Source organism: Salvelinus fontinalis, chromosome 9 (genome assembly GCF_029448725.1).
Source record: "Salvelinus fontinalis isolate EN_2023a chromosome 9, ASM2944872v1, whole genome shotgun sequence".
Classification (NCBI taxonomy): Eukaryota; Metazoa; Chordata; class Actinopteri; order Salmoniformes; family Salmonidae; genus Salvelinus; species Salvelinus fontinalis.
Genome location: NC_074673.1, coordinates 58,174,926 through 58,201,534, shown reverse-complemented (window position 1 = coordinate 58,201,534; position 26,609 = coordinate 58,174,926). Strand labels below are relative to the sequence as shown.

The 26,609-nt window shown below is 42.9% G+C and overlaps 1 protein-coding gene across 3 annotated transcripts in view; it reads left to right on the top strand.

The window, feature by feature from the left end:
• The window catches only part of cpt1ab (carnitine palmitoyltransferase 1Ab (liver)), a 54,252-nt gene extending 28,525 nt beyond the window's left edge, over positions 1–25,727 (top strand). For 2 of the 3 annotated variants that reach the window (XM_055934952.1, XM_055934953.1), the window contains exons 8-19: positions 5,327–5,434; positions 8,875–8,962; positions 13,120–13,315; positions 16,891–17,079; positions 17,846–17,951; positions 18,103–18,219; positions 18,397–18,561; positions 19,913–20,044; positions 21,731–21,883; positions 22,136–22,249; positions 22,572–22,664; positions 23,743–25,727. In XM_055934952.1, the coding sequence (XP_055790927.1) occupies positions 5,327–5,434; positions 8,875–8,962; positions 13,120–13,315; positions 16,891–17,079; positions 17,846–17,951; positions 18,103–18,219; positions 18,397–18,561; positions 19,913–20,044; positions 21,731–21,883; positions 22,136–22,249; positions 22,572–22,664; positions 23,743–23,829 (1,548 nt within the window). In that variant the 3' untranslated portion in view covers positions 23,830–25,727. Of the gene's footprint in view, positions 1–5,326; positions 5,435–8,874; positions 8,963–9,651; positions 9,737–13,119; positions 13,316–16,890; positions 17,080–17,845; positions 17,952–18,102; positions 18,220–18,396; positions 18,562–19,912; positions 20,045–21,730; positions 21,884–22,135; positions 22,250–22,571; positions 22,665–23,742 lie in introns of all 3 variants that reach the window. The other variant, XM_055934954.1, reaches the window with a different exon arrangement.
• Positions 25,728–26,609: the final 882 nt, after the last annotated feature.

The following is a 26,609-nucleotide window of genomic DNA, read 5'->3' as shown; positions in this document are numbered from 1 at the left end:
GCGCACTGCGCCCGGCCCACCACAGGAGTCGCTGGAGCGTGATGAGACAAGGATATCCCTACCGGCCAAACCCTCCCTAACCCGGACGGCGCTAGGCCAATTGTGCGTCGCCCCACGGACCTCCCGGTCGTGGCCGGCTGCGACAGAGCCTGGGCGCGAACCCAGAGACTCTGGTGGCGCAGCTAGCGCTGCGATGCAGTGCCCTAGACCACTGCGCCACCCAGGAGGCCCCTGAATATATTTTTGGGGGTGAAATATTCCCTTAATGCTGCTAAGCACTTTATGATGAGGGACTACTTCAACATAGGTACCATAGTGGGGCTCATTCATATATCCTTGGGAATACATCGCCACTTCAGTCGACATGGTTATGGCACTGGGGTTATTTTTAGTTTGCGACAACATTAATATCTCATAAAAGACAACCTCTTTAGTGTATATAGTATGTGCCCACTGGGTTACCAGGGTCATGTTCATTTGGGACCAAACTGATGAAAATCAAAACCCAGTAAAACAGGGATGTACTACCTGGACTTGTTCATTAAGAAATTAAATGACCCTCTCCTCCGAGGGACTGAAAACAGCTTCTATCTCAAGGCCATCAGACTGTTAATTAGTCACCACTAGCCAGCCTCCACCCAGTACCCTGCCCTGAACTTTAGTCACTGTCACTAGCCGGCTACCACCTGGTTACTCAGCCATACCTCAGAGGCTGCTACCTATGTACATAGACATGTAACCCTGGTCACTTTTTAATAATGGAACATTGGTCACTTTAATAACGTTTACATACTGTTTTACCCACTTCATATGTACTGTGTATACTGTAGTCTAGTCAAGGACTATCCTATTTAACTGTTGCTGTACATATATTATTATATCCTACTTATTCTGCAGATCTACTACATAGTCTATACATATACTGTTCATAATGTCTATACATCCCATCATATAGATAGATAGATATGTATATATGCATTCAGAAACTATTCAGAACCCTTCACTTTTTCAATATTTTGTTACTTTACAGCCTTATTCTAAAATGAATTACATTGTGTTTTTCCCCTCATCAATCTACACACAATACACCATAAACAGAAATAGCTTATTTACGTAACTTTTCAGACCTTTTGCTATGAGACTTGACATTGAGCTCAGGTGCATCCTGTTTCCATTAATCATCCTTGATGTTTATACAACTTGATTGTAGTCCACCTGTGGTAAATTCAATTGATTGTAAATTATTTGGGAAGGCAAACATCTATCTATATAAGGCCCCACAGTTGACAGTGCATGTCAGAGCAAAAACCAAGCCATGAGGTCAAAGGAATTGTCCGTAGATCTCTGAGACAGGATTGTGTCGAGGCACCGATCTGGGGAAGGGTAACAAAACATTTCTGCAGCATTGAAGGTCCCAGAGAACACAGTGGCCTCCATAATTCTTAAATGGAAGCAGTTTGGAACGACCAAGACTCTTCCTAGAGCTGGCCGCTTGGCCGAACTGAGCAATTGGGCAAGAAGGGCATTGGTCAGGGAGGTGACCAAGAACCCAATGGTCACTCTGACAGAGCTCCAGAGTTCCTCTGTGGGGATGGTAGGGTGGCAATGACAGCCAACTTGGAGTTTGCCAAAAGGAACCTAAAGGACTCTCAGATCATAAGAAACAAGGTTATCTGGTCTGATGAAACCAAGATTGAGCACTTTGGCCTGAATGTCAAGCGTCATGTCGAGAGGAAATCAGGCACCGCTCATCACCTGGCCAATACCATCACTATGGTGAAGCACAGTGGTGGCAGCATCATATTGTGGGGATGTTTTTCAGTGGCAGGGACTGTGAGACTAGTCAGGATCGAGGGAAAGATGAACAGAGCAAAGTACCGAGAGATCCTTGATGAAAACCTGCTCCAGAGCGCACAGGACCTCAGGCTGGGGCGAAGGTTCACCTTCCAACAGGACAATGACCCTAAGCACACAGCCAAGGCAACACAGGAGTGGCTTTGGGACAAGACTCTGAATGTCCTTGAGTAGCCCAGCCAGAGCCCGGACTTGAACTCGATCGAATATCTCTGGAGAGACCTGAAAATAGCTGTGCAGAGACGGTCCCCATCCAACCTGACAGAGCTTGAGAGGATCTGCAGAGAGGAATGGGAGAAACTCCCCAAATACAGGTGTGCCAAGCCTGTAGCGTCATACCCAAGAAGACTCAAGGCTGTAACCGCTGCCAAAAGTCCTTCAACAAAGTACTGAGTAAACGGTCTGAATACTTACAGTACCAGTCAATTTTGGACACACCTACTCATTCAAGGGTTTTTCTTTATTTTTACAATTTTTTACGTTGTAGCTCAATGTGGTGTGGATCTTTTGGTTACTACATGATTCTATGTGTTATTTCATAGTTTTGATGTCTTCACTATTATTCTACAATATTTCCTCAAGAGTTCACCAAACTGGCTATTTAAAAACTTCCAAGATGGCGTAGCATTCAGACGTCTTTGTCTTGTCTCGTCCCATGTATATATCTTTTTATATATTTTTCTTCGCATTCTTTTTAGTATTTTTCCTAAACCTCAACTTCAAAATACTCTCCTGCAACCCGCCCCACCCAATGTGGTGTGGATCTGTTTTTTTCTTTTCACCTGGACCATCGCAGCTAGCTAACCGCAACCGGGGTTGACTACTCCTGGCTAACGTTTCCATCCCGGAGCAAGCACAAACTAGCCTGGAGCTAGCCCATGCTAGACCCATCTCCCGGCTAGGGCTCCTGGGCTACTCCTAAAGCCCACTCCTCGGCTACAATATCCGGACCCCTTCTACTGCCGGTACGGGGCACGGAACCCTGCCGATCCTTCACGACTGGAATACCGACATAATCTGCCTGAGGATTCCAACAGGCCCCTCAGGTGCGACGTCCCCTGAAGGCCCTTTCTGCTAACCGCAGCCTGCTAGCTTTCTAGGGCATATTGGACTGTTAGCTGATCCATCGGCCAGTTTCTTGGACCACTATACCCATTTTGCGAATTGGACTTTGACTTGAATCGTCTTCCTATTTCGCAAACAAAGCATCCTTCACTCATGCTGCCAAACATACCCTCGTAAAACTGACCATCCTACCGATCCTCGACTTAGGCAATGTCATTTACAAAATAGCCTCCAACAGTCTACTCAACAAATTGGATGCAGTCTATCACAGTGCCATCCGTTTTGTCACCAAAGCCCCATATACTACCCACCACTGCGACCTGTACGCTCTCGTTGGCTGGCCCTCGCTTCATACTCATCTCCAAACCCACTGGCTCCAGGTCATCTACAAGTCTCTGCTAGGTAAAGCCCCGCCTTATCTCAGCTCACTGGTCACCATAGCAGCACCCACCCGTAGCACGCACTCCAGCAGCATGCGCTCCAGCAGGTATATCTCACTGGTCACCCCCAAAGCCAATTTTTCCTTTGGCAGCCTCTCCTTCCAGTTCTCTGCTGCCAATGACTGGAACGAACTGCAAAAATCTCTGAAGCTGGAGACTCTTACGTCCCTCACTATCTTTAAGCACCAGCTGTCAGAGCAGCTCACAGATCACTGCACCTGTACATATCTCATCTGTAAATAGCCCATCCAATCTACCTCATCCCCGTACTGTATTTATTTATTTATTCATCTTGCTCCTTTGCACCCCAGTATCTCTACTTGCACATTCATCTTCTGCACATCCTACCATTCCAGTGTTTAATTGCTATATTGTAATTACTTCGCCACCATGGCCTATTTATTGCCTTACCTCTCTTATCCTACCTCATTTGCACATGCTGTATATAAATCTTTCTACTGTATTATTGATTGTATGTTTGTTTATTCCATGTGTAACTCTGTGTTGTTGTATGTGTCGAACACCTTGGCCAGGTCGCAGTTGCAAATGAGAACTTGTTCTCAACTAACCTACCTGGTTAAATAAAGGTGAAATAAAATAAAATATTTAGGTGTCTATAATTCAACAGCCAAGTTAGGCAAGATGGAAGTTTAGGAAGTAGAGCCTTGTATACAAAAAGGGAGTAACGTAGAGATCTACGGGTCTTTATCAAAGTCCAGCCAACATTTTGATACAGGATGCAGTGATGAGTATCAAACTGTCACCTGTAACAATACAAAGGGCACTATGGTCAATGGCATCCAAGGTTTAAGAGTAGTAGCAGCTGCACTTTGAAAAATAATTTCACCATAATCAAGAACAGGTTAAAAAGGTTGACTGAATAATCTGCTTCCTACTGCTTAGAAAAAGGCACAATCTGTTTCTGTAGAAAAAGACAACTTTAAGTCTTAGTTTGTTAACCAGAGAGAGCCAAAGATCGAGACAGGAGAGAGGCAGGACACAGTCGTCACAGTGGGTAGGCCTGTTGTAGGGTTTAATGGTGCTGCGCTCAGACATGTTTGAAATCGGGGTCACATTCTTATCCATTAGTACAGCGCTGGTCTAAATTAAGCAAGAGGACTGACGTTTTGTAACTGGCTGTAACGCCCGGGGTGTAGTGGGGGAAGAAGTCAGGCGCAGGAAGCAGAGAGTTCAGGGTTGCGTACTTTTTATTCCACCACAACACTGAACAGACGCTGACCAAAACAAATGCCCCAAACACGGGGGACTTAAACAGTCCAGCAAAACCCAAACACACGGACAACCGTGACATACAGCCGTGTACAAACATGTACATCGAAAATAATCCCGCACAGCCAGCAGGCGGGTTAATAAAGCCTAACCAATCAACCTAAACTACACACAGGTGAAACCAATAAACATTAAAGGGGGAAAAAAGGGATCAGTGGCAGCTAGTAGGCCGGTGACGATGACCGCCGAGCGCCACCCGAACAGGAAGGGGAGCCACCTTCGGGCAGGAGTCGTGACACACCTTCCTTGTGGCAAATGTGAAGCCAATGAGCAAAGTCGCATCGGCCCAATGTGGGCAGGTAATATTTTTGCCTGCATTGGGCCCACATCGTGCCAATGTGGGAATGTTTGCTGGATAGTTACTAGGAGTCTAGGCTTGGGCCTTGGGTTAAGTAGCTACGTCAAGCGTTTTCTGACAATTTAGAATGATTGCAACTGAGTTGATTATATTGTGTTAAATTTGATTATATTCTTTCCTCTCTCTCTCTGTCACACCCTCTTTCGTTCTTTCTCTCTCACAATTCTATTCAATTCAAAATGCTTTATGTTATTCGTGTGACAAAAAAAGACATAACATTGACTTGCCCAAAAAATAAATTTTGTATTACCAAAGCAGCAATACACAATAATTGAATAATCTAAATCTCTCTCTCTCTCTCCTCTCTTCCTCTCTGCAGGACTTCCTCTATGCGTTCCCCTCTCATATCCAGGTGGCGAGGGCGGGCAATGTCATCCATGCTATCATGCTGTACAGAAGGAAACTGGACAGAGCCCAGCTCAAACCAGTGAGTTACCCTCTTTCTCTTCCTTCTTTTCATCCCCTTTTCTCTCTCTGTGTGTGTGTGTGTGCGTGTGTGTGATTAGTTCTAAGATTGAGGACTTTTTATGTTTCCTCATTCTACTGATGCCAAGCATGTTTGTAATACATAATCCAATTGATTATGTAGCCAAGCCAAAGCAATTGTTCCTGGTGTGAGGTAAATGGCTTTCTGTGCAGCGTGTGACACTGTGATTTATGCTCGTTCTACTGCACGAACAGCAGAGACCAGCACCCATTCCAACCTGAGACCAGTCGTTTAATGCAGGCCAACTGTATGATATGCTGAAAAATACTGTTTCACCTCTTGACTCTCTTTCTCCTCATCCTGCTACCTCTCTGTCCCTCCCTCTTTCGTTACCCCTGTGCATGATGCTTCAATGCACGTTCACTTTTCAACACCGTACACACATACATATAAGATACACAGTACCAGTCAAAAGTTTGGACACACCTACTCATTCCAGCTTTTTTCTTTATTTGTACTATTTTACTACTAGCACTTCATCACTCTCCTTGGTCAAATAGCCCTTACACAGCATTGAGGTGTGTTGGGTCATTGTCCTGTTGAAAAGCAAATGATGGTCCTACAAAGCGCAAACCAGATGGGATGGCGTATCGCTGCAGAATGATGTGGTAGCCATGCTGGTTAAGTGTGCCTTGAATTATAAATACATCACAGACAGTGTCACCAGCAAGCACCATCACACCATCACACCTCCTCCTCCATCCTTCACAGTGGGAATCACACATGCAGAGAGGATCCGTTCACCTACTCTGCGTCTCATAAACACACGGCTGTTGTAACCAGAAATCTCAAATTTGGACTCATCAGACCAAAGGACAGTTTTCCACCGGTCTAATGTCCATTGCTCGTGTTTCTTGGCACAAGCAAATCTCTTCTTCTTATTGGTGTCCTTTAGTAGTGGTTTCTTGGCAGCAATTTGACCATGAAGGACTGATTCAGGCAGTCTCCTCTGAACAGTTGATGTTCAGATGTGTCTGTTGCTTGAACACTGTGAATAATTTATTTGGGCTGCAAATAAATACATACCGTTTTCCTCTGCAGCAGAGGTAACTCTGGGTCTTCCTTTCCTGTGGCGGCCCTCATGAGAGCCAGTTTCATCATAGTGCCTGATGGTTTTTGTGACTGCACTTGAAGAAACTTTCAAAGTTCTTGACATTTACCCGATTGGCTGACCTTCATGTCTTGAAAGCAATGATGGACTGTCGTTTCTATTTGGTTATTTGAGCTGTTCTTGCCAAAATATGGGCTTGGTCTTTTACTAAATAGGGCTATCTTCTGTATACCACCCCTACCTTGTCACAACACAACTGATTGGTTCAAACGTATTAAGAAGGAAATAAATTCCAGGTGACTACCTCAGGAAGCTGGTTGAGAGAATTCCAAGAGTGTGCAAAGCTGTCAAGGCAAAGGGTGGCTACTTTGAAGAATCTCAAATATAAAACATACATACATACTTTTTTGGTTACTACCTGATTCCATATGTGTTATTTCATAGTTTTGATGTCTTCACTATAATTCTACAATGTAGAAAATAGAAAAATAAAGAAAACCCCTGGAATGAGTAGGTGTGTCCAAATGTTGACTGGTACTGTATGTGTGTGTGTAGTATGTTTAAATGTGTCATTGTGCATTTATATATATATATATGTATGTACAGTTGAAGTCAGAAGTTTACATACACTTAGGTTGGAGTCATTAAAACTAGTTTTTCAACCACTCCACAAATTTCTTGTTAACAAACTATAGTTTTGGCAAGTCAGTTAGGCCATCTACTTTGTGCATGACACAAGTAATTTTTCCAATAATTGTTTACAGACAGATTATTTCATTTATAATTCACTGTATCACAATTCCAGTGGGTCAGAAGTTTACATACACTAAGTTGACTGTGCCTTTGAACAGCTTGGAAAATTCCAGAAAATTATGTCATGGCTTTAGAAGCTTCTGATAGGCTACTTGACATAATTTGAGTCAATTGGAGGTGTACCTGTGGATGTATTTCAAGGCCTACCTTCATACTCAGGGCCTCTGCTTGACATCATGGGAAAATCAAAAGAAATCAGCCAAGACCTCAGAAAAAAAATTCTGTTTCATCCTTGGGAGCAATTTCCAAGCGCCTGAAGGTACCGCGTTTATCTGTACAAACAATAGTACGCAAGTATAAACACCATGGGACAATGCAGCCGTCATAACGCTCAGGAAGGAGACAGGTTCTGTCTCCTAGAGATGAACGTACTCTGGTGCGAAAAGTGGAAATAAATCCCAGAACAACAGCAAAGGACCTTGTGAAGATGCTGGAGGAAACAGGTACAAAATTATCTTTATCCACAATAAAACAAGTCCTATATTTCGACATAACCTAAAAGGCAGCTCAGCAGGGAAGAAGCCACTGCTCCAAAACCGCCATAAAAAAGCCAGACTACAGTTTGCAACTGCACATGGGGACAAAGATCATACTTTTTGGAGAAATGTCCTCTGGTTTGATGAAACAAAAATCAAACTGTTTGGCCATAATGACCATCATTATTGTTTTGAGGAAAAAGGCGAGGCTTGCAAGCCGAAGAACACCATCCCAGCCGTGAAGCACGGGGGTGGCAGCATCATGTTGTGGGGGTACTTTGCTGCAGGAGAAACTGGTGCACTTCACAAAATAGATGGCATCATGAGGTAGGAAAATTATGTGGATATATTGAAGCAACATCTCAAGCCATCAGTCAGGAAGTTAAAGCTTGGTCGCAAATGGGTCTTCCAAACGGACAATGACCCCAAGCATACTTCCAAAGTTGTGGCAAAATGGCTTAAGGACAACAAAGTCAAGGTATTGGAGTGGCCATCACAAGCCCTGACCTCAATCCTATAGAAAATTTGTGGGCAGAACTGAAAAAGTGTGAAAAAGTGTGAAAAACCAGCTCTGTCAGGTGGAATGGGCCAAAATTCCCCCAACTTGTTGTGGGAAGCTTGTGGAAGGCTACCCGAAACATTTGACCTAAGTTAAACAATTAAAGGCAATGCTACCAAATACTAATTGAGTGTATGTAAACTTCTGACCCACTGGGAATGTGATGAAAGAAATAAAAGATTAAATACATAATTCTCTCTACTATTATTCTGACATTTCACATTCTTAAAATAAAGTGGTGAGCCTTACTGACCTAAGACAGGGAATTTCTACTAGTATTAAATGTCAGGAATTGTGATAAACTGAGTTTAAATGTATTTGGCTAAGGTGTATGTAAACTTCCGGCTTCAACTTTATATATGTGTATACTGTATATCTATGTATAGATATGAATGCACACACACAAACACACCGGGTAAATGTTTTGTTTCTGTTCTGCTGTTCTGTCCCTCCCTCCCGCTGTTGGACACTGCTGCATTAGATTTACTTGCTGGCGAACAAGGTTCCTCTGTGCTCTGCCCAGTGGGAGCGCATGTTTAACACCACCCGCATTCCCGGCCAGGAGACAGGTAAGAGGAGGGCACTGACTGCAGCTCTGTCCTCTGCCATCCGACTCCTGTTGATGGCAACAGGCACAGGTGCAGGACACGAAACCCCTAACCCCTGTTCTCAGTGTTTACCCAGCACATCCTCCCTGAGTAGAAGGAATACTTCTTATTGGCTCCTCTCAAAGATGACGAGGTCAATCCGTTATAGGCTCCTCTCAAAGATGATGATGACGTGTCACTCATTACTTGGCTCGTATATTTGAAACGGTTTGACCTGAAGTCACTGTAGCAGACAGAAGGCCCATACACATTAGAGCGATGTGATGTAATAGTGCTTAATTTCCATACTGGTGAACTAAATTCTAAATTCAAGCGTTTGAAACAAATTAAGCCTACCCGCATGAACACTCCAGATTTGAAGTGGTACTAGGGAATATGTTAGGGTTGACAACAAACTCCTTTGGGTTGTGCTGGTGAAACTGATAGTGGGGCCGCTGATTTCCAGACTCCCCGTTTACGCCTTCAAGCCTAGCAGCCCTCCAAAACCCTTCCTGCTGCCTCTTCTCGTCTGGCTCATCAGTCCAACCTTCATCCCTCCTTCTCCTCCTCCTCCTCTCATAGGTCCCTCTGTTATCTGTGGGGTTTTCCGTTTAGTTTGGTAGTGCCATCTCTCTCTGTTTTGTTGACTCTTCCCCCCTCTTGCTTTTCAGCTCATGCTCCTAAACACTATTCCCATGTGCTCATCCCAATACGAGCGTATGTTCAACACCAGTCGTGTCCCAGGTGTAGACACAGGTAGAGTCTCAGTGTTGCTGCATCTCCCACTCCTAACACTACTCCTATTCTTACTTCTCTACTCCTCCAATTTTTGCACCTTTTTAATTTCGATTAATCGGATGTGTAATTCAAAATAATGCCGCATGCTACTTTTCATTTATATGGGGAAGTATTCTGTGCATGTGAATAGCCTCCTAGCAGTGTGTGAGTTATGGTGGTAAAATTGGCCCTGCATCGTTGCACTCTGCCAGGATTGCGATTGGTAACTGTAGCCATCACTCATGAAAAGTTATCGTTGATAGATAGCATGATAGTAATCAGTCAGTACAGGGGCTGTATCCACAAAAGCGTCTCAGAAAAGGTCATAGGAATCCTGTTAAAACGTGTTTTCAGAAGACGAAAAAACTAAGTTTTAGAATATTGTTAAAGGAGAAGGGTCCAGACACCTTTTTTTGTGATTTCACTTACCGCAAACGGCAAATCACTTCCTCATTGAGTAGTAATGGGCCCCTGAAAAAACATAAACAAAGGCTCCAAAAACACCCACATTATACAAATTATACGGAAAAGCTCTCAGTATAGAGATGCAGATCTTTCGATTTGTTGTACACATGAAATTGTGTCATTCCGAACTTTACCCGCTATGTTATTCTCTTTTGTGTGACTATATCCAGCTGACTCTAGACAAGTAACTGTCAAAATAAAGGAAACATCAACATAAAGTCTCGTAATAGCAGTGGCGTGTATTTTTTTTAAATAATTTGTCTCTGTGGTTCATAAGGCTGAATGTATCTCAAGGGAGAAAAGCATCCGAGCAAACGAAACAGCGCCCCTCTGTCTCAGAATGTGTGGCCCATCTATCTGATGCTGTCTGGTCAAAAAGATTATGACATTGTTGCTGCACATAGCATTGAATGCAAGGGAAGCCAGTGAGCATCTCCCTTGATTTCAAAAAATTGTCAATGGAAGCCAGTTTGGATTTCACACCAATCACATCAGAAGTCAAACATCATTGACAGGAAACTTGAAGACACCAGTGGCACCTGGGGAAAATGTCTGGAGCCCTGTATTAGCCATTTTCGTGTTTCATGTCAATTGTAATTTTAGGTGAACTATCTCTTTAAGTCTTGGAGATTAACAAATAATCAAAGGCTAAGGTCACATTGGACAGCTTTAAGGAAATGAGCTTTGTCATGTGCGATAAACTGGGTTTTCCCCTAAATGTTCAGAGTCCAATAAGGAAAAAACACACACACTGACCTAGCCTCTGTTTGGATCGAAAACTAAAAAAAGAAAAACTTGCAACAGAAAATGAAAATGAGTCCAGGTAGTCGCTCCCTGTTTCAAATCCTTTTCCTCCATTTGGTGCCTAATGAACACGACGAACTTCTGTCACCCCATGAATCTCAGTAATGATTCACTTTCAATTGCAGTCAAATAGCAGACACTCTTTTCCAGAGGAAATCACAGTGAGTGAATTCAGATACGGAGATTGTAAAAGAACATTTCAAACCCAGTTTTTACTGGGAGATACATGTATAAATGATATATGACCCACCTTAAGAAACAAACATAATATCCGGCGTAAGTCATCTATCAAGGTATGTTGCGTGAACTAACTTTCTGAGTTGTTTTAGTTGATGGACTGATGAAGATATCCCTCTAACTCGTTTGGAGTGCTCAATTAACAAACCAATCATGCTTTAGAAGAACTCTGCATGCTCATAGTCTAGATGTTGCAATTATGTATAATATTGAATTAGTAAATATAGTGTAATATAATGTTATGTATGAGCGACTACCTGGACTCATTTTCATTTTCTGTTGCAAAACATTTTTGTTTAAGTTTTCCTTTGCGGGCACGATCCCAAACAGAGGCTAGGTCAGTGAGTGTGTTTTTTTTCCTTATTGGACTCTGAACATTTATGGCAAAACCCAGTTTATCGCACGTGACTTAAAGCTAATTTCCTGCTAATTTCCCATGATTTGGTGGCACTCCCCAATAGAAAAGATTTGAGTCATCATCTCCTTCCATGAAGGCTCTGTAGAGATGAACAGAGGAAACTCCTGAAGAAATTAAATTCCCAAAATATGACCAAAATATGATAAAAGCAGAAATGTCACAAAATACTTTTTGTAGTCAGTCACGGATAACCATAATTGAAAACAATGTCAATGTGGATATATTTTAAAACAGACGTACATGTGCCATGGGTGCAAGTCTGTTACTGTCTCCATCTCCTTTTCCATTGTCTTCCAAAACAGTATTTAAGTAGTGTTTTAGTAACATTTTGTAGTGTTTAGTAGTTTTTTTTGTAGTTGTTTGGCTAAGCAATGAGATAGTGTTGTATAATGCAGAAAGCCTAGCACTCAGCCTACATCCAATCCAGCAACACCCAAGTAAAGATAAAATGACTCAAGGTGCAATTAAAGTAAGCAGATAGCCTGGGTGTGAGGTTGTTGTTTTCGGGAACAAAGCTCCATGGAAAGGTGTTCCCAGGCATCCCGTAGACCCCCTTTCCCCTTCCTCCATCCCCCTAACTGTGCAAACGCTCGTTTGAAAGCACTGAACACCGCCATGTCTTCACACCTTTCTTCAAAAAGACAAGATGGATTATTTATGTGTGTTACTCACACAAACAATCGTTTGGACTCGCACCCAGATCCCCCATTTCATCCCCACACTCCCTAGTCACACTGCTGAAGTTTGTGGATCGAATAAACTAGTCCCCTTGACTTTTTTTCTTCTTCAAAATGAATATCCTTTGAAAAGTGGATAGATGTTCACGTGAATAAGAAAAACGGTCTCTGACAATGTAGATGACTATGGTTATCGACCCTCCTGTATGATACTTATGGTGTTTTGGTGTTTCACAGAATGGGACTAGCACCGACATTGTTTTGCTTTTGTTGTGGATATTTTGACGCATACTTAAATTGGCTTATCGATATTGTCCGATTCCACAAAATTCACCACCTACAAACTCCCTATACATCTTTATTGGATTATTATAACTTTAAGTCGTAAGCAGACAACGTTCTGTGAAATGCCTGTCTCTTCTTTACCCTCCTCCCCCCTTCCCTCTGAGATCACAGAGCTATGCCAGCACAGCCAACCCTAATCATCATTCAATTATCTCCGACTAGGACCAGTGTTTACAGCACATTGTTTACGTACAAGGAACCCCCAAAATCATTACGTTATTACAACCAGATAACAACCAGTTACTTTGTGGTCAACTTGTTGTAATGACGTCATTTCAACCAGCTTTGCCCGCTGGGAAGGGAATTTGGTTTCGGAAACTCATAAATGAGCTGTTCTGCCTATCCTTGCACCTTCTCCCACAACTGTCCCTCTTTCCTCTCTTCCCTCTTTCCCTCCCTCCTTTGAATATGTCCAGACACTATTCAGCATGTGGACGAGAGCAAGCACATCGCCGTTTTCAACAAGGGGCGCTTCTTCAAGGTGTGGGTGTTCTATGATGGGCGCCTGCTGTTGCCGCGGGAGATCGAGCAGCAGATGGAAAGGATCCTGGCTGATAAGAGCGAGCCCCAGGAAGGGGAGGAGTACCTGGCTGCGCTCACCGCAGGGGAGAGGTGGGTGGGGCTTCTGACAGGAAGTGATGTCATTACGGCACCTGGGTCATACTCACTGGCTTGCTACACTAGACACGTAACTTATGGCAGTGTAGCAGTTAAAAAACCTACTGTTTTCCTGATACCCCAATGTAGCTCCTATGTTAAGGTACATTTATGTTGCCCTGACATGGGACTATTAAGTACTGTTGCTTATATGTGAATTCAAGTTCAGAGCAGTTTGACCACGAGCCGGGTGCCTTTGTACCTAATTCCCCTGGTGAATATTGAACTGACCCGACCTGCTATCACACTACGTTTGTGTGCATGACAAGGGACCACTAATTGTACCAGTAGAAATTGCTGTCAGGATCTGAGGCTCTCAGACCGACTCAGATGTATTAAGATTCCATTTTACGGCAGGCAGGCAAAGGAAAAGTTACAGTTAAAACATTTAACTTTATTTTTTTGTTATTGAACATGTTTAAGTAGTCCCTCCCTTTTTCAGTCCATTGCCTTTCGTTGGGTGCCAAATTATCATGACCCTTGTCAGTAATGCACAATGATGTAAGCACAATGATGTAATGTGTAATGTGTGGAGCATTTCATAAAAAATTGAACTGTGTGTAGGGCTAATATGTGACCCACCACCTCAATTCGGTCTAATGTAGCAACATGGTGTTTTTTACATTGGACAAAAGTACAGACTGAACGTTTTGTATTCTCAAACTGGGGTATGCGCAATACCGTCGGGGGTACGCCAAATACAAATGTGATTCACATTTAAAAAAAAAATCATATACATTTTTTTCTCCATTTTTTTTTTTCACATTTTCAAACAGTCCATTTCTATTTTTCAATGGCGCCATACATTTGGGTGAGGTTTTTTTCTCATCTGAATAACCTCGTTTCACTGTCACAAATAAAATGAAACTATCTAGTGTTCAGCGAAATAACAACACAATGTCAAATACAGGCCGTTACTCTCTCGTGGGAATTCCACTAATGGTCCGTATGTAGCCAAACGTGGCTGCTGCTCATTCCGTTTGCTCGAAAATTGATAAATGGTTCAGAAAAAATAAGGCCTGCGTCCATAGAGACACATACCAGCCCTACTGGTAGTACTGCTTCTACCAGCAGTACTACACCGGCACCTGTCGACGACACAAGTTGTTCTGCTTCCACGAGCACATCCAATGCTAGCATCAGTAATTCTACATTTGTTGTAGACACAGACAGTTGTGAATCTGATGCAGCCGAAGAGCTACTGCCCCCTTACATGGGAAAGCACCAAACAACAGACAGGGACGTTGTTGGACCATCGAAGAGGCGCAAATATGATGAGAAATACATTGATTTGGGGTTCACTTATATTGGGAGTTGTGCCTTTCCTCAGCCACAGTGTGTTATATGTGAAAAAGTACTATCGCACAACTCGATGAAACCTTCACTCTTGCGCAGACATTTAGAAACAAAACATGCCCATTTGAAAAATAAGCCACGGGAGTTTTTTGAGCGAAAATTACGACAACGTTCAAGTAGTAAGACATGTATAAAAGCAACAGATACCATTAATAAGAAGGGGCTAGAAGCGTCTTATATGGTGAGCTACCGAGTGGCTAGGACAGACAAGCCCAATACTATTGTGGAGGACTTAATTCTTCCTGGTGCGTGGATATGGCTGGGACAATGCTGAGGGAAAAGGCCCAAAAAAATATACAGACAATGACTTCATAAAACAACACTGTTTCACGACGCATCAGTGACATGGCAGGAGATGTTTTGAAACAATTACTGCTTTGCATACAAACCAGTGAATTCTGTGCGTTACAGCTGGATGAGTCAACAGACGTGGCAGCTCCTGGTATATGTCTGTTACATTTATGGGGGGTCAATTAAGAAAGACATCGTCTTCTGCAAACCACTGGAAACCAGGACAACAGGAGAGGATATTTGTAAAGTATTGGACAGCTTTGTGACATCAAATGGACTTTGGTGGTCAAGATGTGTTGGTATCTGTACTGATGGCGAAAAAGCCATGACAGGGAGACATAGTAGAGTGGTGACGCGCCTGCAAGAAGTTGCTCCCAACACCACTTGGGTACACTGCAGCATCCACCGAGAGGCTCTTGCTACCAAGGGAATGCCTGACAGCTTGAAAGACATTTTGGACAATACAGTGAAAACTTTGTTAAAGCAAGGCACCCTGAACTCTCGTGTATTTTCTGCACTATGCTTTTACAACATACGCTGGTTATCAAGGGGTAAAGTATTGACACGTTTATAAAAAAATTGATAGACAAGCTTAAAGTTTTCTTTACTGACCATCATTTTCACTTGTCTGACCTCTTGCATAGTGACGAGTTTCTCACACGACTGGCCTATCTGGGTGATGTTTCTTCTCACCTGAATGATCTAAATCTAGGATTACAGGGACTCTCCACAACTATATTCAATGTGCGGGACAAAATTGAGGTTATGACTAAAAAGTTGCAGCTCTTCTCTGACTCCATTAAGAAGGACAACACACAGGTCTTTCTGTCAGTGTATAATTTTTTGTGTGCAAATGAACTCAAGCTTACGGACAATGTCAAACGTGATATAGGTGCGCAATTACGCAGGTACTTTAATTAAAAAAAATCTTTAATCTGCACACACTACCCCATTATGACAAAGTGAAAACAGGTTTTTAGAAGTTTGCAAATACAAAATAAAAACAGAAATACATAAGTACACCCTTTGCTATGAGACTCGAAATTGAGCTCGGTGCATCCTGTTTCCATTGATCATTCTTGAGACATTTCTACAACTTGATTGCAGTTCAAATTCAAGAATATGCCTGTAACGTAACAACATTTTGAGAAAATTAAGGGGTCTAAATACTTTCCGAAGTTTAAGAAACCCAGAAACCCTCAAGTCCGTGTGACAACTTTGGGTAAGTAAGTCTCTTGACAGGGCAACAACATTTTGGAAAACAGTTTAATCTGTGTTTTTCAACGATAGGTGGCGATAGTGAGAACACTGGTAGAGTTTTCTTTGACAACAAAGGAACCGAGTACATGGCACCAACTGGTGAGAGGGACAAGCGGCTTGAAGTGGCATAGCTCTACTAACTACATTATCGGTCAAGCCCAATTGTTCTCGTATTTAATAAAACCCATGCCATCTGAGTTGAAGAGTTAAGGATGGCCGATAGGTTCGCCAAAGACATCCGACCATTTAATCTTGTTGAGGGCCAAAATATTGTATTGTGGATGTTATCAGTTGTATGTGTGCTGCAGACAACTGCCAAACGGAGCAGTTGCTATGGCTACCATATACTGTATATATTATGGTATTGATGATGGCTACTCAAGCAGAGCGGGGGACAGATAGACGAGCAGCTAATGGAGGAAGTTATTTCTGATTTCTACTCGTAAAAGTGAGCTTGGGATGGGCATGATTGTTATCAGGACGGGACAGGAAAGTTCCGGGCTTATAGAACTGTTGTGGTAGCAGGACAGTATAGGAAAAAAATGGACAGGAATCTTCACTCCCGAGTCAACCTCTAATGTCCACTCCACTACTCCTATTTGACCTCTAACCCTGCTCACCAGGACACCATGGGCCAAAGCACGTGAGACCTACTTCCGAAGCGGCAAGAACAAGCAGTCACTGGATGCCATTGAGAAGGCCGCCTTCTTCGTAACCCTCGACGACTCAGAACAGAAATACGAGCCCGACAACCCGGTGCAGTCATTGGACAGCTACGCCAAGTCCCTCCTCCACGGCAAATGCTACGACAGGTGAGTGGCTGAAACCAGTCAACGGTTGTGATCGAGCAAGTTCCAACCAATGACAGCCAAGGAGGGCAGCTCAGGCTATCAATCCACTGAGGAATGAATACAATTCCCACTGGGTACAGATGTCAATTCAATGTCCAGTCCACGTTGGCTCAACGTAATTTAGTTGAGACGACGTGGAAACAACATTGGTTCAACCAGCGTGTGCCCAGTGGGTTATGTCACATTGTGCTGGTTCTTCAGTTTACCCTGGTCCAAAATCTGTTTGTGCGGTCTTGCCAACTCCTATGGTCATTTTCACGACAAACAATTAGCATAGGAGTTGGCAAGACCGCACAAACAGATCTGGGACTAAGCTACTGTTTCTGTAGGCCAGTTACCATAATCTCACGGCAGTTGCTACATCCACTGTTAGACTTTTCAATGAATATTATATAGCCTCCTCCATTGAATATTGAACAATATAACTTACAGATGACTCGTGAGCTTAGTTCAGCTGTCGTACCCTATTCAAACCCCAAATATAAGCTTGTTAGTTTGTAAACAAACAATGTATAGCCTCTAAACATGGTTAAAACTATAATATTGATGTCATGGATGGTCAGTCCCTGTATCCATAGCTCTGTCCATGGGTTTGAGAGTGGTTTCATTTCTCCAGTCCCATCACTCAGCGATTTAGTAAATCATTGGCGGGGTGTCTACTATGTTATTGTTCGAACTGCAGAATGCCCCTTGAAGGTACATTTTACACGGTGCTGTGTTTCTCCAGGTGGTTTGACAAGTCCTTCAACCTCATCGTCTTCAAGAACGGAACCATGGGCCTGAATGCCGAGCACGCCTGGGCCGACGCACCAATCATAGGCCATCTCTGGGAGGTATGTCCCATGCGACAACCAATCGGCTTATTTGTGAATTGAGCATTCGGCGGTTTGTCCTCTTTAATATATTGTGAAAGATTTTCAATCCGAAGATTTGAGCTCTGTCATTGTGTTGTCAATTCTGTTGTCTCTCACCTCTGTCTCTCAGCAAGTCTTGTGCATGGACACTCTGGACTTGGGCTACACTGAGGAGGGCCACTGTAACGGGGAGCCCCACCCCAACCTGCCCGGACCCCAGAGGCTGCAGTGGGACATCCCTGCAGAGGTTCTATTTCACTTTCGTCAGAACTACTGCTAACACTACTATTGGCTTTGTCAGAGGCTTTGTAACTACATTAAGCCTTAGGCCACATCTAATTGGCTTGTGGGGACGGATTTGGCCCGCGGGCCACCAGTTGACAGACTTGTGTTCTATGTTGTCTTGTGATCTTGTGATCCTCAGTGCCAGAGTACAATCCAGAGCTCTCTGAAGTTTGCCCAGACACTGGCAGATGACGTGGATTCGCACATCTACCCCTTTAAGGACTTTGGCAAGGGTCTGATCAAGAAGTGCCGCACGAGCCCGGATGCGTTCATCCAGATTGCCCTGCAGCTCGCACACTTCAGGGTGAAGGGACTTCAAAATATATTTTATGATTATTCTGGATTCGACCTTCACGCAGATAGTCAGACAAGCAGAATGTCAAAGTGAACGTGTTGCGCACTGTAAACGTGTTGCACACTGTAAACTCCAATGTTTCCCTTGTGTTTCTTTAGCAGCGTCGCTCTGCCACACCCAAAAAATATTGAACATGTAAAAAAAAAAAAAAAAAACGGTCAACATGCACTTTGAAGATGCTAGAACTGTCCACGTTTACTTTTCCTCTACGCCAGATTTCCATTGCCACTACGTTTATTTCTCAACTCTTAAAAATGAACGTTTTATTAAATGTAAGCGCTGCGCTATTCACCGGGAGTGCGTAGGGGCCGAATGTAACACAGGTCAGTTGTAACAGGTAGGAAGTAGGCCTACATGGTAGTCACTGTCTTTTTTGGGGGGATAGTAAAGTCATCAATATGTTGCTAACTTGTAACAAGACCATTTTTTTTTAGTTCGGGATCTAGCTAATGATTATCCCAATGGGGGTATGTGTATTGGCAACCCCGTGCTTTAGCCTTTTTATTTAGCCCTTAAGCAGCATCAGTTGGACTACAGATGTTAACAAATATATCTATTTGTATATATATAAATATTTATAACTAGCCCAAGATAGTTCATCTGTTTCGGGGCAGAACGAGCAAGGAGGTGGGCAAAGTCGAGCACGAGCTTGCGAGATCTTATTGGTGTGCTGCGGCATGTATTTGCGTATTTTGCCTCGTCTGTGAAGTGCGCCGTGTGCACAAACTAAATTCGGGCCTTGCACTCCTTCTAAACAACGACAACATTTTAAAACGTTTGAAAATGTCAAGTCGACAAAACGTGGTGTACTGTGTTCAGAACAGACTGTAGTTGGTGTGAACAGAAACGTGTCTTGAGATCAGATGTTTCATCAATGAGAAAACGAGCAGCTAAGATGGCGTCGGCGTCATTTTGTTTTCATTCATTTTGCAGTAGAATGTCCATGTTCTATACGGTTATTTCGTCATGTAACATGCATTCAAAAGCAGGGCTTTTGAGCGGTTATTCAAAAGACATTCATTGTACTTTACAGCTTAGACCAGAGGCTAGAACCAACGATAACAGTCGTTATTGTTCTCCACTCTTTTTGTAGTTGTTGTTGTAGTGTGAACGCTGACGTTCACTGGAATTAGAACGATTTCTGATATTGTTATAGTTTTCGTTCTAGTTATCGTCCTAGGTGTGGATGGCACTTTAAACTGTCAGGGAAACTGCCCTTAGGAGTACAAGGCAAAAATTAAGCCATGATGTGTAACAGCTGATGACATGTTTATTATGACATACTGTATGTTCTCTGCAGGATAAGGGCAAGTTCTGTCTAACGTACGAGGCGTCGATGACACGGTTGTTCAGAGAGGGCCGTACGGAGACGGTGCGCTCCTGCACCATGGAGACCTGCGCCTTCGTCCGCTCCATGATCAGAGACGAGACGGTAAGGGCCAGGGTTCACATCGACCCCTCACCTCACCACATCCGCCGATGTTTGCACTTCCGCATCTGCGGTGAAAGGTTACAGGGCTAGAGCCGTGTTAGTCAGACCATGAGACGTTCCAAAAATCAGTCTTCTCACAAAATCATCTGTAGCGTTCAAATGGTTTGGCCTACAAACTATTATGTAAGATGAGACTCACGAACACAGTGGTGTTCTCCGTTTTGTGCTACGACCCCCACAAGCATATTGAGACTCGTATGAAGTTGGTACAACCCGATCTGCCAACTTCCTTCTGACATCAGTGTCCGAGCAGGTTGGGCTACACACTAATATGACTCCTCTGTGCAAAGGCGAGACTCTCACGTACATGTCAGTTATTTTGCCCTAAGACACCCACAGTCTGAAAGTCCCTCGGTACCAGTTGAAAAAATGTATGCAAATATTAAAGGAGACTGTTTAGTGGCAGAAATAAGGGGTTAAATATAAGGTACCGAACAAAAATATAAACGCAACATGCAACAATTTCAAAGATTTGACCGAGTTACAGTTCATAAAAGGAAATCAGTTAATTGAAATTAATTCATTAGGCCCTAATCTATGGATTTCACATGACTGGGCAGGCCAATGAGAGTGAGTTTTTCCCCACAAAGGGGCTTTATTACAGACAGAAATACTCCACAGCACCCCCCCCCCCCCTCCTCTCCTTAGACAATCTCACAGGTGAAGAAGCCAGATGTCGAGGTCCTGAGCAGGCGTGGTTACACGTGGTTTGCAGTTGTGAGGCCGGTTGGACATACTGCCAAATTCTCTAAAACAACGGAGGCGGCTTATGGTAGAGAAATTAACATTCAATGATCTAGCAATAGCTCTGTTGGACATTCCTGCAGTCAGCATGCCAATTGCACACTCCCTCAAAACTTGAGACATATGTGGCATTGTGTTGTGTGACAAAACTGCACTATTTAGAGTGGCCTTGTATTGTCCCCAGCACAAGGTGCGCCTGTGTAATGATCATGCTGTTTAATCAGCTTCTTGATATGCCTCACCTGTCAGGTGGATGGATTATCTTGGCAAAGGAGAAAGGCTCATTAACAGGGATGTTAACACATTTGTGAATAACATTTGAGAGAAATAAGCTTTTAGTGCGTATGGAACATTTCTGGGATCTTTTATTTCAACTCATGAACCATGGAATCAACACTTTACATTTTGCGTTTATATTTTTGTTCAGTATACAGTACATGTAAAAACATATATATATGTTTACTGATCTTTCTTATATCTCTCAGATATAGGACAGAGACTTCAGAACAAACTTATTTTTGTTGTTCCATGTAATGAATCTGTTATTCAATGCGTTTGTATAGCATTAAGGCCCCCCCCCAAAAAAATGATACCTCAGGGGGTCTTAAAATAAAAATCGAATTACTAAAGGATCCATGGTATGACCTTCTTAAAACAATTCCATATACAGTTGCTTAGTAGAACCCCCCCCCCCCCCCTCTGCTTTATAGGGCTTAGACTCTTATGGGTTAATTTAATTAAAAACAACAAGGTTAAACAAAGAGAAACAGAAGCCAATGCCCAACATTTTGGCTAGATTGTCAAGAGGCCTTTGTACCTCCTCCTTTCCCTTCATCCTTATGGTCCCTGCCTCACCTCGTCTCTCGCTCTCTCTTTCCCCAGAGAGAGGAGCGTACGAGACTACTGAAGGAGGCGTCAGAGAAGCATCAGAACATGTATCGTGAGGCCATGGTAGGGAAGGGCATCGACCGTCACCTCTTCTGCCTTTACGTCATCTCCAAGTACCTGGGAGTGGACTCTCCCTTCCTCCACGAGGTGAGCGATGGTTGCTACGGACACACACACACACACAAAAAAAGATGAGCTCGTCTCTGTCTCGTCTTGACTTTATTAAACCCATAGGGCCGGTTCCCCGGACACAGATTAAGCCTAGTCCTGGACTAAAACTAAATGTACATGGAGATTCTCCATTGAGCTTGCTTGTCAGTTCAGGAAAACAAGGTAATGATACAAATGTGTGATTTGGTTGAACTGTCCCTTTAAACTGTCTGTTTCTGTGGACTGCAGGTTCTGTCAGAACCCTGGAGGCTGTCCACCAGTCAGACTCCAATGCAGCAGGTGGAACTTTTTGACCTGGTCAAACGCCCTCAATATGTCACCTCCGGAGGAGGCTTTGGCCCGGTGAGTATTCTTTTCTCTCACTGCTGAATCCTTCTAAATGTCGTCCGTGTTCAGCAAATAACTCGCCAAGCAGTGACCCAGCATTTGGGAGAAAATATAGTGATCTGAACCGGTGGTTTGTGACGAAGTAATCAATTTCTCTGGGCCCAGATAGGGAATGCTAAAGAGGATGATCTCTTACCTGGTGTGTGTTCATTAGAACAGTCAAAATAAAATGTTTAAAAACATTTTGTAACTAAAAGGAACATTTCCTATTGGACAAGTCCAGGCAGTTTGGTGCCTAATTCAAGAGACAGAGCTTATCTACGGTTGTCTCCTCCAGGTGGCTGATGACGGTTACGGAGTGTCCTACATCATTGTTGGAGAGGACCTCATCAACTTCCACATCTCCAGCAAACACTCTAGTCCAGAGACCGTATGTTTACATGCGTTACAATTCTACCCTGCCTCTTTCTATTCCTCCTAAATATCATTCTCTCTCTCTCTCTCTCTCTCTCTCTCTCTCTCTCTCTCTCTCTCTCTCTCTCTCTCTCTCTCTCTCTCTCTCTCTCTCTCTCTCTCTCTCTCTCTCTCTCTCTCTCTCTCTCTCTCTCTCTCTCTCTCTCTCTCTCTCTCTCTCTCTCTCTCTCTCTCTCTCTCTCTCTCTCTCTCTCTCTCTCTCTCTCTCTTTCAATTTCAATTCAATTCAATTTGCTTTATTGGCATGACGTAACAATGTACATATTGCCAAAGCTGATTTACAATATAAAAAAGAGAATCAAAATGGTCAACGGGACAACAGTAACAACAATAACTAAGTGTCAAAATAACCATACATTCAACAATAACAATAAACATACAGTAGAGTACATGTGCAGGTTGATTGGTCTGTCAGACACTGTCCCTCAACTTATGGCAGGCAGCAATGTAGTGCGCTGCCAACCCACAGCTCTCTGCGTCCTCCCCCAACAGGATGGGTAGCCTATCCTCATCAGAGAGGTCTTTGAAACCTTGAATAAGAGTTTCAAATTTGGGGAAATGACACTCTCTAACTGTTTTATATTTTTGACATTTTGTCAGGAAATGCAGCTCCGTCTCAGGTTCTGCTGTTGTGCAGTGGTTGCACAGCCTTTCCTCTACAGGGAGCCAGGTTTTCCTGTGTCTACCCTTCTCAATGGCAAGGCTGTGCTCACTGAGTCTGTACTTTTTCATGGTTTTTCTAAGGTTTTGATCAGTAACCATAGTCTCTCTCTCTCTCTCTCTCTCTCTCTCTCTCTCTCTCTCTCTCTCTCTCTCTCTCTCTCTCTCTCTCTCTCTCCTCTCTCTCTCTCTCTCTCTCTCTCTCTCTCTCTCTCTCTCTCTCTCTCTCTCTCTCTCTCTCTCTCTCTCTCTCTCTCTCTCTCTCTCTCTCTCTCTCTCTCTCTCTCTCTCTCTCTCTCTCTCTCTCTCTCTCTCTCTCTCTCACACACATTTCTCTCTCTCTCTCACATTTCTCTCTCTCTTTCTCTCTCTAGGACTCCCACCGCTTCATGAGTAACATTAAACAGGCCATGCTGGACCTTAAGGGTCTGTTTGACCTCAACAAGAAAGCCATCAAGTGATTTTTCTCTCCTAATTTGAAGAAAAATAAAACAAACCATTTCAATATTTGTTAACAAAAAGGCATGCTCTTCCCGAAGCTTTTACATTGAAATTGTTGCATTTTTATTTCTAAGTTAATTATACATTTTCATAGCATTAATTAAGTGTGGAAAATACACAGTTTAAATCATGGATATTTATGTCACATTTCGCTTTGTTGCTCTTTTGTTTTATTCTTGTTTTGGGGTAGTTTTAACTGTATGTATGTAGCGCACAGATAAAAAATGGCAGTTTCTCTGCTGGACTGTATGCACCAGTGCCTTAGTGACCCACTAATGTAGAGAGGCAATGAGAGAGGACAGTGAGTGGGAGTACTTTCAAGTTGCCCATAGACACTGATCTAAATTCAGTTTTGCATTTTGTTCGTCTAACGATGAAGGTGATATTTGAGTAGGGTAAACTGATCCTAGATCTATCTTGTGTTATTTATCACGTGTACTGCCAGTTTTATCTTCTTTTAGCTGCTATGTTTGTATGACTAGTGATAAAGTTGTTTATTTTTATTGTGTTGTCATTTTCATTCTCAGGTTTTTTTAACTTGGCCTAGTTTTAGGGTTCAGTCTACCACAGCATTGCATGTTTGGCGTGTACAGTAAGGTTTCGGGATGCACTACTACTGCTGAATTCCAAATGGAACTCTAGCCTCTAACTTCTATCTTCTGTAGATCTGAACATATTTAAGTCTATGGTGAAAATTCCACTTAGCCTCGCCAAGGGCTAGATGGAGTAATTACCATAATGATTGTCTTGGGGGTAAAAAAAAGCAATTTAGAATACAGAATATTACGCCACACAGCAGATAGTCGTTCGAAGTGAACATGACTATTTGTGTTTTAGTAGAAGGAAGATATGGTATCGTTTGGGAGTAATCTCGCCTGGGCCAAGTTCAGCATGGCACAATGTTGTGGAACGTAGAACAAGCGTGCCTCTCTAACATGTACAAAGAGGAATCACTTCAAATCATGACATTCCTAAATGTTTGCCTACTGAACATGGCCCTGCGTTGCATGTTACATTTCTCATTGCAGCTGTTGATGGGTTAGGGGGCGGTCACTGCACTTTTTGTTTGGCAGCGCTCTGCAGGACTGGCCCTTCAGATCACACTAGCCTAGCTGCCTTTGTAGCCTTTAGCCATGGTTCTTTTCATTAGGGCACACCGTAGCAAAACATTTTGCAACAGAAAGCGAAAAACAAGCATTTCTCGTTGGACTGTTTTTTTTTCCCCCTTCAGTTTTGTGTATGATGAACACGACCCAGGTCTCAGACCACAGACGATCTGACTATATCTGCTTATAAAGGGACTTTTCATCCAGGGATGATGTATATCGTAAGAATGTCCACCGACTGTGTTGTAGTTCCACTTGTTGTAGATCATTTTTTTCAAGTGAAGAGATTGGTCGACTGTCGTATTTCACCAACGTGAACACAGTGTCTCAAGAGACTTGCAGTGTGTTGAAGGTAAACATTTTTGGACAATATTGGGGCAGTACGCAGATGCAAGATACATAGGACTAGACAATGATACATAGAGATACATAGGACTAGACAATGATACATAGGACTAGACTACATAGGAAAGACTTTAAAAATGTAGTAGGCTAACTTGTAACCAAGATAAAGTCGTTGCTCATTTAGGAATTCAAAAGGACATTTTATTTTATGATTAAAACAACATTTTTGACATGACTTTGTTATTCCTGACTTTGACATTGCATACTTGGAAAACAATCTATTGCAGTTGTAATACAACTTCTCACAGTAGACCCGTTTACACTTCTGCCTGGTTTTGATGAAAAAGACAAGCAGCTGAAATACCAAAACTTTTTAACCCAATAAAAGCGAATGTCAACCAACTGAACTCTGACTCTTTGAATGTGAAGTTACATTTTTACATTGTACAGTCTATTGAGTCATTGCAGTTTTACTTACTCAAGTGTTCCCAGGGCAGATCTTCAATTTGATTGGCTTATGAAAGGTTGGGCGGAGCTAACTTTTTTCAACATACAGTGCATTCAGAAATTATTCAGACCCCTTGACTTTTTCCACATTTTGTTACGGTACAGCCTTAATCTAAAATTGATGAAATTAAAACATTTCCTCATCAATCTACACACAATAGCTCATAATGACAAAGCAAAAACAGGTTTAGACATTTTTGCAAATTTATGAAAAATGTAAAACAATCACCTCATTTACCTAAGTATTCAGACCCTTTGCTATGAGACTCGAAATTGAGCTCAGGTGCATCCTGTTTCCATTGATCATCCTTGAGTTGTTTCTACAACTTGATTGGAGTCCACCTGTGGTAAATTCAATTGATTGGACATGATTTGGAAAGGCACACACCTGTCTATATAATGTACACAGTTGACAGTGCATGTCAGAGCAAAAACCAAGCCATGAGATTGGAATTGTCCGTAGAGCTCAGAGACAGGACTATTTTGAGGCACAGATCTGGAGAAGGGTACGAAAAATTGTCAGCAGCATTGAAGGTCCCCAAAAACACAGGGGCCTCCATCATTCTTAAATGGAAGAAGTTTGGAACCACTAAGACTCTTCCTAGAGCTGGTTGCCCAGCAAAACTGAGCAATCGGGAGAAAGGGCCTTGGTCAGGGAGGTGAAAAAGAACCTGATGGTCACTCTGACAGAGCACCAGAGTTCCTCTGTGGAGATGGGAGAACCTTCTAGAAGTACAACCATCGCTGCAGCACCACCAATCAGGCCTTTATGGTAGAGTAGC